General features: G+C 44.2%; 1 protein-coding gene across 3 annotated transcripts in view; it reads right to left on the bottom strand.

Annotated features, from left to right (window-relative positions):
* Positions 1 to 16,955, bottom strand: part of NECTIN1 (nectin cell adhesion molecule 1) — a 476,368-nt gene that overhangs the window by 109,361 nt on the left and 350,052 nt on the right. For all 3 annotated transcript variants that reach the window (XM_085645944.1, XM_085645945.1, XM_085645946.1), the window contains exon 6: positions 2,774 to 2,921. In XM_085645944.1, coding sequence (XP_085502070.1) covers positions 2,774 to 2,921 — 148 coding nt within the window. The remainder of the gene's footprint in view (positions 1 to 2,773; positions 2,922 to 16,955) is intronic.

A 16,955-nucleotide genomic window follows, 5' to 3' on the forward strand; every position in this document is an offset into this window, starting at 1 on the left:
GTGTACATACTGTTTTAAGAAATTAAGGGCCTTATTTATAGTTTGGTGGATGCATGTCTATCTGCCATACTGCAAGTGCATTATAATTAGGGCTCCCGGTATTATGGTATTTATTTTTTCTACATTTCCATCTGTATTTATCCATAGTTATTTTTTGGTAATTTTTTCTGTATTTATTCATTTCTATTTTGTGTTTTCTGAATGAAGCTGCAATTGGTGTTTTTCCACATTTATTTGACTGATAAACATATACTCGCATTTGAATGTCCAAAAGGTTTCAGCAGTATACAGTGCAAAAGCATTATCTGAAAACACTTGCATTGTGGAATAGCATAAATAACTATAGATCTGCACTTAATTCAGCTTATTTAGGAAATCTATTGTCTTTTTTCGTCTCCCCTACCTCTCAATCTGTACACCACCTGGCAATCACAATGGACAGTAGAAAAAATCATCCAAATTTGACCTTTTTTCTGTATTTTTCTGTATTTAAAAAGAAATACAGACAGGAAAATAAATCGTTTTCTGTCTGTATTTATCTTTAACAATCAGTAAAAACGGGAAACTGGGAGCCCTAATTATAATCTATGGCATTTGTCGGATAGCCACCACTGTTTTTATGGAGTATGTCATCAGCCCAACTCTAATAAGGTCCTAAGTCAGAGAGATAACTGACTGATTGTAGTGCATCAGGCGCTGGGTGTTAAAAGCTCCAATTTTCCCTCTGATTTTCTTATTGCCTCTTAGACTATGTGCGATCAGACGTATCTAAATAAACAACCCTTCAAACAGGCTGTACTTTTGCATATTTTTCATGTGACAATTTGAACTTCTTCAATTTCACTAAACTTGAAATTTCCATTAGCATTAAGAAGCACCGGAGACCAATTCTCATACAATGTTTGCCACAGAGCCTCCATCTTAGACTAGCACCTCATTTAATGTAAGTACTTGAAATGAAGCACAAACAAAGGCACATAGGAAGAATATGAAAAAGAGAGAGAGAAATGCAAAAAATAACAAAGACAAAGAGAGACGGAGCACGAAACAAAGTTTGTCTGTTTTATAAAATGTATTATTTTATTGTTGAACATACAAGGCTTTGTATTTGTATTCTGACAGGCGATGGCAGTTTTTGCATAACAAAACCAGTCTATTCTTGAATACTAAAATGCAATAGCGACTTATAATTATGCATTTGTTAATATTCATGGAGGAGTGCGTTCCAAATATTTCTTCATTAGTTCCTTGAAAATAATGTTCTGGATCAATGCGTAAACCTATTTAAGAATGCACACTGGTGGTGAACCACCCAGGTGCCAACATGGATAAGAAATGTGCCAGGGAAAGTTCACTCTCAGAGTGTGCAGGACAGTGTGTTTTTGTTGGTGAACATGAGGCTCTGAGAGTGTATCTAAGAAAATACTTTCTTAGGGCATGTTGTTCCTTTTGCTTTTGTCACCCTAAGTGGGAAGGGTATGCCCAGACGTGGGTCCAGTGCTCACTGCGCCATTGAATTCAAGCTAGCCTGGCTGATAAGGGGTGATGCCTTGAAACCGGTCCCTGGGTGCTTGTTTCCGGTCCAGGGAGGACCTGGCTTGGCAGTTCAGGCTGGACTGTTCCTATGAGGCACAGGGACAAGACTGATTTGCATATGTCTGGGTCCAAACTGGGGTAGCGTGGTGAGCAAAAGAACGATGGATGAAACCCAGATTTTTGTGACTCGGGGTGAATGTTTGCATTGTTCAGCATTCCGTCCATCATTTGTTTCTTTTGCTTTTGTCGCCCTAAGTGTGAAGGTTATGCTGAGGGGTTTTTCAATGCTGCGCACCTTATGCCGTGTGTCTATGTGTAGGTGTTTTAGACTACAATGGAAGGTGAATACAACGGTAGGGTCTGGTGTGTACATCAGAGAATGTGATATAAATGCTAGTTCTAGCCACAGAGACTATAAACAGCTGGGGCAAAACATTTTGAGGCCCAACCACTAGTGGATGCAGTAGAGATGATCTGTTTGAGTATAGGTACGACCAACTACCTCAGCCTTCACAGGACAGTGAAGTGAGGGACAAGGTGGGACACAGTGACAAGGAGTGAAGAGGTGCTCTGACACAGTGATGTGGACCATACCGCAAGAAGTGTGACAACAGAGCTGCGGAGTGGTGCAAAAGGAGACAGCGAGGCGGTTTGGGCGAAGAAAGGGGTCAGTCGCAGCGACAAGGAGTTTTTTTGTAGCTTGGCACAGCGATGTCGAATGTGGGAGAGAGGTTGTTCAGAGTGAAATGGAGTTTTGCCAGGAAGGATCAGGAAGGAGAGATGTCATGCCACAGTGACAAGAGAAACTTGGCACAAATAATATCATGGTGTGGAGATGAGAGGGCAGGGTATAGTAAAGGGGAGATGGTGCTGTTAGGAATAGGAATAAGGCACTCAGTGATGTGGAGTGGGCCGCGACTATTTGTGTAACACATATGGAAAGGTGGTAATCGAGATGAAGCAGGAAAAGGACAAAGGAAGACAAAATGGAGGTGTTTGGAAGATTGAGGGGCCCAAGGCTGGCCCTAAGTTAGATTTTAGCTGGTGGTAAAGAAAGAAGGGGTTCACTGTGAACTCCCCCACTTCCTTTGCCTTGCCTAAGACCATACAGTGCTTCTCCTTCTGTGGTTCCCTTCCTTTCACTCAAAAGCCATGCACTGGCCTTCATTGGAATGGTTTGATAGCCAAAACTTGGCAAACTCCTCTCCTGCAGGCACAGAACATGGCATCTACTCACAGGTCACTGTCTGTCTCCGTCTGACTCTTTTGCTGTCTTCTGTGGAGGACAAATGTGGAAATAGCCACAGCGATGAGGAAGAGGGCCACAATGGCGCCACCTACAATTCCAATGAGGCTTCCGGATATTCCTTGAGGCAGAGGCTTATCTGTGGAGACATGGAAATAAAATGAGTTGCAATGAGAGAGGATCATTGGAAAAACACAGGAAGGAGCTGCGATAGGGTATCAGATAGACATCATGAGAAAAGTATAAGAGACTACGATGCATTTACTCATTTCGCTTGTACATAGCACTGTGTACCACATGGGCAGAGTCACCGTGTGCTGCAGTGTTTAATGACAACGGCATTGGAAATATAACATTACATGAGGATCAGTACCATTCAGTAATTTATTGATTTCTTTTGCTTTTTTATACCGTGCAAACAAAGCTTGCAACTTTTAGTTAGGTGATGCCCAACAAGACAATCATTGAAATATAAACTTCCTTTAAAACTTCCATCTGGCCCTTCAGTAAAGCTACAGATGGCCAGGCTCTAGAAGCTCATCCCACTTCTGCTAGCAGACCGAGGGAGGTGAATCACCAACACTCCGATTGATTGTGTCCCGGGTCTACGGTAATGTAGTCTAGACCAGGCTCTGCGTGGAACTACTTGATAAGCTTGAAAGACTGCAGAACAAGGCAGAAATGTGAACCATAACCACATGCCGACAGCGCCCCTGTGCCTCTCAGTGGAGCCAACCATCATATTCAAGCCAGCTTCTGCTGTTTGTAAGGCCCACTGGGTACATGGAAGACCTGGTGCATCATATCAAGCCGGCAGAGGATCTACTGGCGGACACAAAAACCTCAGATCATTCAACAAGCTTATGAGAGAATCAAAAACATGGAGACAGATCCAAGGAAGACCCATTGAGCTAGAAAATATGAGGACAGACCCAAACTACCAGCACTTGATGAAACTTCTCATAATAGAAGCGTTCAAACAAGCCTTCGGCATTGGTGACACCGGAGCTGGAGTCAAAGAACTTTGATATGGGTCCCTTCTGACATCACTTGGATTATTTTCTGGTTGATGCAATGCTCTAGAGTGGTGGAAGGCAACACAGTACTCAAAAAAATCTAGAACAAAATCATAATTCGGTGTAATTGAAGCAGGGGAGGGGATGAGAGGAAAAAGAGAGCGGCAGAGTTCATGAGAGATGGTGGGGCAGATGAGTGAATGAAAGATGCAAAGGGAGATGAAGACAGAAGTAGGTGTGCAGAGAGACCAAGATGCATGTTGAGAAAAAGAGAGAGATGTAAAGTGCAAAAGAGAGAGTGTAGTTGTTGAGAGAGACAAAGTAGAAGTAAGCAGGTAAAGGAGTACATGGAGAATGTGTACCCCTATAAGCCAAATTTACTAGTATTTCACACCGTACAGCAACCAAAAGTGCTGCTGTGCCTTGCATCAAAAGGAGAGAGAACAAATGTGCTATATCTACTAAGATGTAGTGCTTTTGTGATGCAAACCTGACCCGAAGCATTCGTAAATCTGGGCTGAAGCCTGTGCCATCCTCAAAGATTTCATCGAGCTGTGTGATATGTCTCAAGAGCCCCGGAGAGCAAGCCATGTGACAGAGTGAAATATAGTTTTTGAAATACGCCTTCCAGAGACATGTTCATCCTAAAAGTGTTGGAAATGTTGCAACAGCCCAATGAGTGCTCTTTCTGTAGGATAGAAGATCTGTAAATTCTGCCAATGGTACCCCTGCTAAATTTGCAGAATTTATAATCCCTGGGAAGGAACTCAACACTAACCCCTGCTGCTCTAGATTATACAAATCCTTCTACTCTTCTTTTGACAAAAGTGCAATTCCTTGATCAACCAAAAACAAACCCTTAGCAGGAATAAAGCAAACACAAGGAGATGATGGACGGAGCGCTGAAACTTTTCAGACACTCACCCCCAGTCACTGACCTGGGTTGAATCCATCATTGTTCTTTAGCTCACTCCACCACCCCAGTTCAGACACAGCTATATGCAAATCAGTCTGACCCTGTGCCTCATGGGAGCTGTCCAGCCCGAAATGCCAAGCCATGTATTCCCTGGACCGGAAACAAGCATCCTGGGACCGGTTTCAGATCAGTAGGAAAGCCGAGCGCACTGTGCACATTGGCACTCTACCTGTTACTGCTGTTGCTAGATTCTGAATGCTGGTTTTATTTTTATATGCTGCAATATTAATGCTTCTAAGTCTTTGATGTGGCTAGTTGGCGCTGTGCCAAAAAACAAGCCTGCTTATTTCCGCATTTAGGCTAACTCTCCACCCTTTCCTCTTCTCTCCCCTTCTGCACTGTGATGATGACTTTGAAGAAGTGCCACTTTTCCACATTGAAGTCAGTATTTCATGGCATTTCTGATTTTATGTGACTATTTGAAAAGACACCTTGATAATTGCTGTTTTCCCAACTTTTGATGCATAATCATTTCTAAATTAAAATTATGCCTCAATTGCAATTTGTTCCTTTTGCTTTTGTCACCCTAAGTGGGAAGGGTATGCCCAGACGTGGGTCCAGTGCTCACTGCGCCATTGAATTCAAGCTAGCTTGGCTGATGAGGGGTGATGCCTTGAAACTGGTCCCTGGATGCTTGTTTCCGGTCCAGGGAGGACCTGGCTTGGCAGTTCAGGCTGGACTGTTCCTATGAGGCACAGGGTCCAGACTGATTTGCATATGTCTGGGTCCAAACTGGGGTAGCGTGGTGAGCAAAAGAACGATGGATGAAACCCAGATCTTTGTGACTGGGGGTGAATGTTTGCATTCTTCAGCATTCTGTCCATCATTTGTTTCTTTTGCTTTTGTCGCCTTAAGTGTGAAGGTTATGCCCAGACGTGGGCCCCGTGCTCCCTGCACCACTGGATTCAAGCTATCCTGGCTGATGAGGGCTGAAACCCTGAAACCAGTCCTAGGATGCTTGTTTCGGGTCCAGGGAAGACCTGGCTTGGCGGTTCGGGCTGGACTGTTCCAATGAGGCACAGGGTCAAGACTGATTTGCATATGGCCAGGTCTAAACTGGGGTGGCATGGTGAGCAAAAGAATGATGAATTTAACCCAGGTCTCTTGACTGGGGGTGAAGGTTTTGATTTGTTCTGCATTCCATCCATTAATTATGTGTCTTTTGCTTTCTCGCCCTAAGTGTGCCGGGTATGTCCAGACGTGGGTCCCGGGCTCACTGTGCCACTGGAATCAAGCTCTCCTGGCTGATGAGGGGTGAAACCCTAAAACGGGTCCTAGGATTCTTGTTTCCGGTCCAGGGAGGACCTGGCTTGGCAGTTCGGGCTGGACTTGTCCCATGAGGCACAGGGTCAAGACTGATTTGCATATGGCTAGGTCTAAACTGGGGTGGCATGGTGAGCAAAAGAATGATGGATTTAACCTAGATCTCTTGACTGGGGGTGAAGTTTTGAGGTGTTCTGCATTTCGTCCATCAATTGTGTGTCTTTTGCTTTCTCGCCCTAAGTGCGCCGGGTATGCCCAGACGTGGGTCCCGGGCTCACTGTGGCACTGGAATCAAGCTATTCTGGCTGATGAGGGGTGAAACCCCAAAACAGATTCTAGGATGCTTGTTTCCAGTCCAGGGAGGACCTGGCTTGGCAGTTCGGGCTGGACTGTTCGCATGAGGCACAGGGTCAAGACTGATTTGCATATGACCAGATCTAAACTGGGGTGGCATGATGAGCAAAATAATGATGGATTTAACCCAGATATCTTGACTGGGGGTGAATGGTTTGATTTGTTCTGCATTCCATCCACCAATTGTGTGTCTTTTGCTTTCTCGCCCTAAGTGCGACGAGTATGCCCAGACGTGGGTCCCGGGCTCACTGTGCCACTAGAATCAAGCTCTCCTACCTGATGAGGGGTGAAACCCCGAAACCGGTCCTAGGATGCTTGTTTCCAGTCCAGGGAGGACCTGGCTTGGCAGTTCGGGCTGGACTGTTCCCATGAGGCACAGGGTCAAGACTGATTTGCATATGGCCAGGTCTAAACTGGGCTGGCAGGGTGAGCAAAAGAATGGTGGATTTAACCCAGATCTCTTGATTGGGGGATGAATGTTTTGATTTGTTCTGCATTCCGTCCATCAATTGTGTGTCTTTTTCTTAGCAGGAATATCCTGTAGCCGTTGTAGTTGTCTCACCATCTTCTGACTTGTTGTGGCCATGAGACACCGGTAGATTCTTCCTTCACAAGCCAGGTACAGAGGACGCCAGAAGCTCCTTCTTTGCCAGAATGACTTTATTCCCCCAAAGATGTTTCATTTCCATTAGACAACAAACAATCTGATACATACACTTATTTTCTTACAGAATACAGTGGTCCCTATGGACTCTGAGGTTCAAGCATGTGAGACTGGCACACCAGACATGCGGTGCGGCTACTGATGCTGTACAACAGTCAGTCGGCCACCTTACACCTTTTGATTACTTCATACAAGCCTTAAACGGGTGAGCGTCTATTTCTGCTGCTGGAAATATTGCTCTAGTTCTCTAAATTGAAGAAAATTATTTTGTGTTTTATTTTCAGTGTGACACAAAATGCAACATATGCATTCTCATTTCAACGAGGGTCTGCACAATGGATTATACTCTCTCAAGAGTTGGATTTGATCAAATATTTTAGCGTTATTTCAAAACTTAAACAAATAGAGGATAGTGAAAGCTAATGTTGGAAATGTAGATACATGGACTCCCTTGGAGTGTAGCAGGAAGTGAAAATCCTCAGCTTTAGAATCGAAACTCAACCAACCTACTGAATTACCGCCACCACAGGGATAGTAATGTGAAAGAAAATCAATAGGATTATACTACTTAATCAGAGTTTCCTCCAAAAATTGTAGAATTTTAAATTCCCTCTAAACTGTAAATGTGACCATAAGCCTGTCCAGGTACATTTGCCAGGTATATGACATGCACCATAGCATCTGTTTTTAAGTGAGTTTTTATTCAACCTTCACATTTTTAAGAAATTGACAATAAGTCATGTTTAGACTGCAAAGTTCGCAAAACAGCAGTTAGTCCGAAAACAGTCACTCGACATTTATAAGAACCCCAACCATGAAATTGTTTGCCTACAGATTTGAGTGTGGGTGCATGATACCTCGATTCAGCTTAGTTTCCCATGGTACGCGATCATATTCGTTGAGTTGAAGGGAAAGCTTCAGACTCCTCATGCTACGGGAGCAATCGCTTTCAGTAGTTAACACACAGTAGAGATCTGGGTGCCATTTTGGATGAAACACTATTGGTGCAAAGCTGGGTGGTTTATGAAACAAAACATATTTTCTTTATTTCAAGCAGCAAGAAGATCCCTAATGTGTGGAGGAGTGTGGCTCAATGGTTAGAGTGGCAGACCCTGAAGCAGAGTTCTGGCCAAGGACCAGGGTTCGATTCCCGCCTCGGCAGGGCTCGGGCTCAATTTCCTCGGACCTGTCTATTCTCGCCTCGGTGCCTATTCTAATCATGGGCCCCACGCTGCCACTCTGGGCAATAGCTTGCTTAGCCTCCACACCGGCCCCAACAGCGCTAAGGATGCCTGGCTTCACCCTGGGGGTGCCCAGGAGTGGACACTTCACAGGGAAAGCCAGGAGGGGTTCCACAGCGGTATGAGTATCAGCGCCAGGAAACTGCAAAGGCAACCCCGCAAGGTGTCTGTCTGGTGACAGTGCGCTCTATAAGTACCTTGACATTTACAATTTACATTTATGTTCTTCCTGCCTCATTCAGTTTAAGTCTCAAGAAGGACAGAATGTTGAAATGAAAATAGTATTTGGTTTTGAAAGGCAGATTGATATCTTAGATGCCAGGAATAAATCACAACCTGTCTTAAACACATTTACCACTCGATGGAAGAAAGTGTTTTTTTTTTGTAATGGCATAAGTACTGAAATCCGTCTATTTAGCAGATTAGACCAGAAGTCAGTCACCTTCGATTGCAACAGAATTTAGGAAGTCCACCAGCTATAACAATGAAGGCAAAAGACATGGACCTTCTGTTCAATGTCAAAAGTAATTTTACATTCAGATCTACTCTGTGGTCAAGGTTTTAAATGTGTGGTTATCCTCATTATGAAAGAACCCCCTCTTAACCCACTAAGGTTATTGTTTGGCTTCATGGATTGTTTTGGTAATATCAAGACTGGAGTTTGGTATTGTTCAATGTTGCAAACTCCTGAAATAATTGGCAGAGGAAAGCAAAACTTGCCGAATTGGGCAGTAGACCTCCTCCAAACCTCTGGACGTGTGACCTCCTGAAACCAGCATGGATATCTCTACTCTGGCCGCAGGGGAAGTTATCTGTAATATTCAAAAAGTATATTGAAAGAAGAGCTTGGAGTACGAATTCACTGTTGCCCTACCCATCAATTTACATCAAAAGCAAGAATCTTCAGTAAGCTACATCAGATTGCTTAAGAAATCTTCAAGCGAGTAAAAGCTGGAGTCAGACCTCTAGGAGTTCAAGGCCCAAAGCTTACGAATGCTCTCAACCTGACTTTGAGGGCAGAACCCAAGTATATGTGCTTCTGTAAACTGCCTGTTTACACACCTCTAAATGACTCATGTAGACTGGTTTAGACAACAGTTGCTATGGATTCCACTGAGGAATACAGCATAAGGCTCCTGTCCCACATTCAGCTGGACTCGTGCCACCCAAGAATCCTGGACCTGGGTTTTGAACTGTGGAGTGGTTTCAAGCTTTCCAAAGCGCCCAGATAAATCATAAAATGTCAACAGAAGCCTTCACTTACTATGAAAACAAAACTAAGACAAGGCCTCCATTTGATGCGCATATGTGTGTTTTCAGGCAGCCCCGGCTTACATAATAAATGAGCTACAGTACCAAAGAAGTTCAGATAATGTGATACATGGATAAGGGTGTGCTCCATGCCGCGACTTGGCCCTGTGCCTGTGCAACGAGGAGTCCTCTATTCACGAAGATCTTAAAGGCCCTCCATTCAGATGATTCTGAAGAGCTTCGTCTTCTCTACATCCTCTTAAACCCATGCCTTATAGCGCATAAAGGTATTTTACTGCGATATAATTGTTTCCTCCTTGCATCCACCCATGCAAATACCAATCCATCCGTTCAGCTGCCCATCCATTTGTCTAGTTATCTGTCCGTTCTTTCTATCAACCACCCACCAATGCACAACCAGCATCTAGTCATCCACTCATCCAACTATTCTCCTATCTATAAAATCATCAATTCACCAGCAAAATTGCCAAATCAGTCAATCATTCACCCAACCAACTCATCCACCTGCACAGCTACCAACCCATCCATCCATCGATCCATCCATCCATCCATCCATCCATCATTTCCTCCACCCATCCATTGCTTTCAGCTCAGATGTCTTGAATCATGAAGTGGCCAGTGAGCTACTTGTATAGGGTATTTACAAAGTGGAATTGTTTCGGTGGCATGCTTCCTAGTGTAAAGGGATGATTGCAGACACCCAAGGGCACAAACTATGCCTAGGTGAACTTTGAATTATGCTGGAGTCATTTGTATAGTTTCGAGCATTTCGCAGAGCACATCTCAAGCAAAGTTCACGAAACTGCACTATTATGTCATATTGTGTAATGAAGCTCCATTTGTTGGTAAATGACAGCATAGGAACAGCACACATAACTGGAACTCAAGCAGCTGTTGTTTGCAACCCTTGCGTGTTGGGAACTATTTTGTTAATGCAAAATGCGTCCTTGAATCTAAAATGAATCAGAGGAAGCATTTCATGGTACAATAGAGCGGTTACTGGTGGCTTTGCATTTTTGCATAATTACGTATGATTTTGCTACATTTTTCAGAATTTTTCACGTAATAACATGAAAGCAAATTACACTGATTTTGCACCACCCCCAGTAGATTTCACCAACAAAATATCTGAGTGCAGGCAGGTCAAAAATTACTGCAAAAAGTGTTGAAATATGCTTCCATGCAATACGGAGCCTTTGCAAATGGGAACTGCTGACCCGTTAGCTGTTGATTGCTGTATTCAGCTCATAAACTAGCATTAACGGGGTGCACCTTTGACCAGACAGTCTTAAAAGGTTTTTGAATGACAAAGATTGTGCCGCATTATATTGCATAATTTTGCCATTTCTTGCAACAAAATGTTATCAAGCATGCCACATAATTTGGCCTTCCATTGCCGCGTAGGTCCAGTGACCCTGCTTATAGGCAGACAGCATACCTATGATTGACTATAATCTTCACATCGACTGTCACCGCACGAGTGATAAACTATGGAGTGAATGAATGATAAACTGTGGTCTCCCATTGGCATTGGCGGTGAAGTATAGTCTCTTATAGGAAGACGTAGCACCTATGATAAACAATGGTTTCCATACAGGCATGCCCAGCAGGTCTGCTAAGCCACGGCCTTCTATAGGCAGACACAACAGTTGCACTAGCATAAGGTTTCCATGTACTCTGCAGGTCCATGGACTCCTGTATGCAGACACCACCTTTGATAGGCTTTGGTTTGCTATAGGCAGACAGTGCACCAGTGTCATCTTAAGGATTTGGGGGTACCGGCCAAGTCATATTTTGGAGGCCCCTTTTTTAAACAAATTTGACACTAAAGAGATAGTCGTAGACAGATGTTAGCCAGAGAGGGAGGAAGGGAGGTTTTGATAGCGAATTAGACTAGACAGCGGTCTAACAGTGAGAAGATTCACTTTCTAAGGGGGGGCCTTGGAAGGTGGGGGCCCTGAGCAATTGTCCACTTTGCCCAGGCGTTAAAACGTCTTTGTGGTGCACCTGTGATAGAATGTGGCGTCCTATAGGCAGGTCCACTGGAACTATGTGGCAGGAGAGAGCCAAATTATGCAACAGGGTTGAGCAGATTATGTGGCAAGAAAAGTCAAATTATGTAGCACAATGCGCCACATTTTGTAATAGTAATACTTAATTTCTTTGTATTTTTAAACTTGGTAACTGTCTGGGCATTGGTTGCACCCCATTAGTACCAACTTAACACATAAACTTGGCAATAAGCAACAGAAAGTCAATCATTCCAACTTTGCAAAGAGTCTGCCATCATGTGGCAACATGTGGCGCTGCATTTTTAGTAGATTTTGAACCGTTTGAGCTAGAAACAAAATCGTGTTTTTGTTACTTTGTTAAGAGCTGCCGATTGTGTGGCAGATGATGGAAAGTTGGTGGCAAATTTGGCAAATGTATAATTCTGCGAAAATCGCCGTGACCGCACAATCACATACTTTCTGTGGCCCTGACTATAGGGAAAGCAGTTCCTGTGATAGGTTGTCTTCTCTGATAAGCAATTGCCGCACCTGTGATAAACGGTGATCTATGTTTTGCAGGTGGTGCGCCACTTGATACGATAGTCTCTGGATACAGGCACAGCATGCCCCGGTGAGAGACTGCTGGAGCCTATGTACAGACCGAAAACCTGTAATAGGCTATCTTCTCCTAAAGACGGCCTCCACGCCTGTGGTGGTAAACTGTGGGCTCCTCGAGGCAGACGTCGTGAGATAGGGTGGGGTTCTCCACAGAGTGTGACGTCATGAGATAGGCTGCGGTCTCCACAGAGGGTGACGTCATGAGATAGGCTGCGGTCTCCACAGAGGGCGACGTCATGAGATAGGGTGGGGTTCTCCACAGAGGGTGACGTCATGAGGTAGGCTGTGGTCTCCACAGAGGGTGACGCAACACCAGTGATTAACAGTAGTCCACTAAGGGCAGGCGCCTGCCTCTGACATACTCTGGTACCCCGTAGGCAGACACCACACCTGTGATAAGCTCGGCTTCTAACGTACAGATGTCGCACCAGGTGACACCACAGCTGTGCTGCTCTGCCCGGGGCACTGTCAGGGGCGCAGCGATCAATAGTGCAGCAGGTGCACTGGCACAGCGACCATGGGGGCAAGGGAACGACTGTACTCCACCTCCAGCTTTCTACTGCCAAACCTGGTGATGGGGTCGCATTCCCCTTTCTACCCTTGGGCCCAAGGCACCGCTGCAACGCCACTGGGCACTGCGAGGACACGCGGCTATCACAGACCGCCGGAAGGTGTCAGGGGCCGGTGCAGTGCTCAGAAGCACTTATCCTCCTTGAGAATACGCTTTGAAAAGTCTGATAAAAGGCCTTAATCTCGTCTTTTCTCCGGTCCAATTAAACATGAATATCGCCTAATTGGTCCTTTGTGCTCTGAGCTGAAACTGTGATAAAAGGAGCGCTAATAAGCGAGGGAGGGGAGGCTCGAGTGTGCTGCGTCTCCTGCTCACCTGAGAGTGTGTGTGTGTGAGAGAGATCGAAAGTGAGGGCGAGAGACAGGCAGAGCACGGTAGAAACAGAGACAGAGAGAACGTGAGAGAGAGCGCGCGCCTCTAAGAATCGTGTACGTTCCTCACCTGCCCCATGGTAGAAGTGGAGGGAGGATGAGCTAGAGAAAAAGAGAAACAAATAAAGGGGGGAGGAGGGAGAGTGGCAGGAGAGAGAGAGAGAGAGAAAGAGAGAGAGAGAAAGGGAGGACAGAAAGGTGCGCGAGAGAGGAGAGAGTGCGAGAGAAAGCGGGAGTGGAAATGAGAGCGAGCAGGCCTTTGGACATGGTGCCTGTCTCGCCACCTGCACCAGATATAGAGAGATGGGAGAGTGAGAACAAGAGAGAGCAGACCTGCATACACAGTGCCTATCCCTCCCCAGTGTGTGTGATAAGGAGACAGCAGGCCTCTAGATATGATGTCTGTCTCTCACCTGTGTCACGAATGAGGGAGGTGGGAGTGAAGAGAGAACAGCGGGACAGCAGATTTGCTGACTTCACCTCTCATATTTCAACACCTCTTCATAAGAGCCATATTACATATTTTAACTTGAAAACAAACAAAACGTTTAAACGTTCCTTTTGCTTATGCAATTGCATTCTTAAATAACGTCATTCTTTTCATCTTACCACTTGTATGCTAAGAGGTAAGCCTGCATCTGATGTATTTATTTACTCCTTTTTGTGGTTTTATATAGCACAAACCTGCCCAGAGAACAAGACATAGAATATGAATAGCAACCATCATAAAAAAACAGAAAAGCAGCAAATAAAACACATGGGCCCAGCAATTCGAATCAGGAGGGGAAGGTCAGTAAGATTGTATCTGGATAGATAGGATGAGTGAAACACGCATTTGCAATGCAATAGGTCTCGCATTCACGAGAGTTTGAGCTATTGGCATTGTATATGGCAATGCCTTTTACAAATGTGTTGTTTTTAAAATAGATAAATAAAAGGCATTGTCATTTACAATGCCAATAGCTTAATCTCTCGTAAATGCGAGACCAATTGCATTGCAAATGGCAGCGCCCGTGCTATAAAAATTAAGAAAAAGCATTAGGAGAGAGTGTGTCCTGAGCTATTTGAGAAAATAGTGCTCGGAGGCGTAATTAAAGCCTACCAAGTAACAACACTCGTAACAGGTGGTGTTGCCATGGGAGGTTACACAGTGGTACTAAAGAGGGAAGGCTAAGCCTATTGACCAATGGACAGCCACAGTTTACAGTGGACAATGACACAAGCCAATGAAAAATATTGGCGGAGAGTGGGCGGAGCTTCAAGTCCCTACCTGAATAAGCATGGCTCGCAGAGCAGCGCATGTGCTGCTCAGGCTCGACCTAAATAGGGGATGCAGAGAAGTGATCATAGCTTCATCCAAAGTTTCTCTTATGTAGGATTTTGTGTTTTTTATTAAATGTGGGAAGACTTAATGTTGTACTAGAGCTGGTAGCAGATTATTTTTGTACTGCCATAGAGTGTTCTTTCATAAAGTGTTGTTATTCGAATGTTGGAGGTTCCAGCAGGAAAGCATTTGTCGATTCAAATTAAGCAGCAGAGTTTTTAAGTTTCCTACTAAGAAGAAAGGTGTGGCATCGTGGAGGGCTTTGTGGGTGATGCATGAAATTTTGAATCGGTCCCTTGCTTCATTGGGAAGCCATTGTAGGGTGCAAAGAATAGGAGAAATTGATCAACTTTTTTGGGACCAGTCACAGAGCTGGCAGCTGTGTGACTGCTCTCAGGGGTGCCAGCTGTGCTTTGGCAAGACCAGAGATAAGAGGGTTTCCATATTCCAGCCTGAAAAGTATGAGTCGATGGAATACAGTTTTCAGGTCCTGCTCAGGAATAAACTGCCTAAGCTTCCAGAGCAGTTTAAGTTAAAGGTGAGTTCTCTCGGCCACAAACGAAATTTGTTTCTGAATGTTAAGGTGACTGTCAAGGGTAAATCCCAATGATTTACCGTTCTCCACGATTGTCAGTTTTCAGTTCAGCGGAGAAAAGGAAATCGAGACACTCTTGCGCAGGGAGATTGGACGTTTTGGTGAGATTAGAAGAAATTCAGTTTTTGGTGGGTTGAATTTTGGGTAGAAGTTAGTCATCCAACTTTGAGTCCTGGCAAAGGTTTTGGAGAGTAGAAAGATCTTATTTAGGCAAGAAATCTGTAGGTAGAACTGGATATCATCCATAAACTGGTAAAAAAGAATTTGAGAGTTGCTCAGAATCTCCCCAAGTGGATTGAGATAGAGATTAGCATGAATGGGATAGGATTGAGCCCTGAGGATCCCCTTGCTTCAGGTTAGTCTTCCTAGAAACAGAGCTTCCTTGTTTAACTATTTGCGATCTTTTAGGCAAATAGGCCTCAAACCAGTTCCCGACTGCACCATTGATGTCCCCATTCATCCCTTAAGAATGGTAATCAGAGCATGGTGGTTGACTGTATCTGAGGCAGCAGAGAGGTCCAAAAGCACAAGTAGGCAGGGACTACTAGAATCGAGGAAGCAGAGAGAATCACCCACAATTTGACAAACAGCGGTTTCAGTGCTTTTGTCTTGCCTGAAACCAGAAGCATATCAAGAAACTTGTTTACTTGTGTCTGAAGGGATAGTTATGTAGCCACACAACTTGCTAACACATTCCTAACAGGGGCCGAAGTTTTTCAGGTCATTGGTGTCATCTGAGGGATTTTTTAAGATCTGGGTGACCTGGCAAATTTTCAATCGGGGAAAACATCTTGTTCCAATGAGGAATTCACCTGGGAGGTCCAGTATTGTAGCAACAGCGTTGCTATTTTCTTGCTTAAGACCCAGGCAGTGAGTCAGAAAAGGGGTTGGAAAATGTAACCATATTTATGATTTATAGTACCTCTTCCTAGGAGAATGCATCCTAGCATGACCAGTTCCAGTGGGCTTTAAGTCCATTACACAGGCAGGATTGTCGGATCTCGGCGGAAGTGAAAATTCAACAGTGTCCACTTTCACAGCAAACAAGTTCATAACATCTTCACATTTGGATAGTGGTATGTAGACCCTGCTAGTTGAAGACTGAATATTGGGTTGTTTATTGTTGTTTTTTATTTTTTGGGGGTAAAACTTTTTATTAAATCAAATCAGAGAGTCAATATTGCAGATCAAATACATATCAATTAGAGGGTACAGTACATTAACACGCAACAGTTACATATCATAGCCAACAAGAATTTCACTGTTCTGCTCTTCTGTACATTGCCATATCTTCTGTCGGTGATGGTTTATTGTTGTTGAAGAGAAGTTTTGGCTGATTTTTGGACACATCAAGCAGAGATTTCATGTGGTTGGATTTCGCTTTGAAGATGCTTGGTTTGTTGTTTCTTCTGACAGCCCAGAGGCTAACCAGATTATATACAGAGGATGTTTGTCTCCAGTTTATTGCAAGAAGAGCACTTTTTTCAACACAGATCCTTCAAGAAACTGGGAAGACAAGGGTTAGGTCTTTTTCTCTTGCTCTTCCGTGGAGCAAAATCATGAACCAGGTTGTCTACGAACTTATTGTGTTTGTCTATTGCAATATTAAAGTCGTGTTGACAGCCAGAGGTAGTAAGGTTATTGTTTGCCTTTTTAGCACTTGAGTTGACGTCAATGTTTTTGGCATCACAGAACCATTACTTTTCTCTTTTGAATTTGCCTAACATGCAAACAGATGCCAAACTGTCACCACCTTTTTGGCATAGGGTGGTATGGATTGCGGCCAAGTATAGTGTTTGTGAGCATGTGTGATATGGTGTGATTAGGTATGGTGCAAGTGCATACACAATATTATGGTAAGCCTGGTAAGGTACATATTGTATGTGTGACGCGGTGGGTTGGTCTGTGTTTGAACAT

This window comes from Triturus cristatus, chromosome 3_1 (assembly GCF_964204655.1).
Source record: "Triturus cristatus chromosome 3_1, aTriCri1.1, whole genome shotgun sequence".
Classification (NCBI taxonomy): Eukaryota; Metazoa; Chordata; class Amphibia; order Caudata; family Salamandridae; genus Triturus; species Triturus cristatus.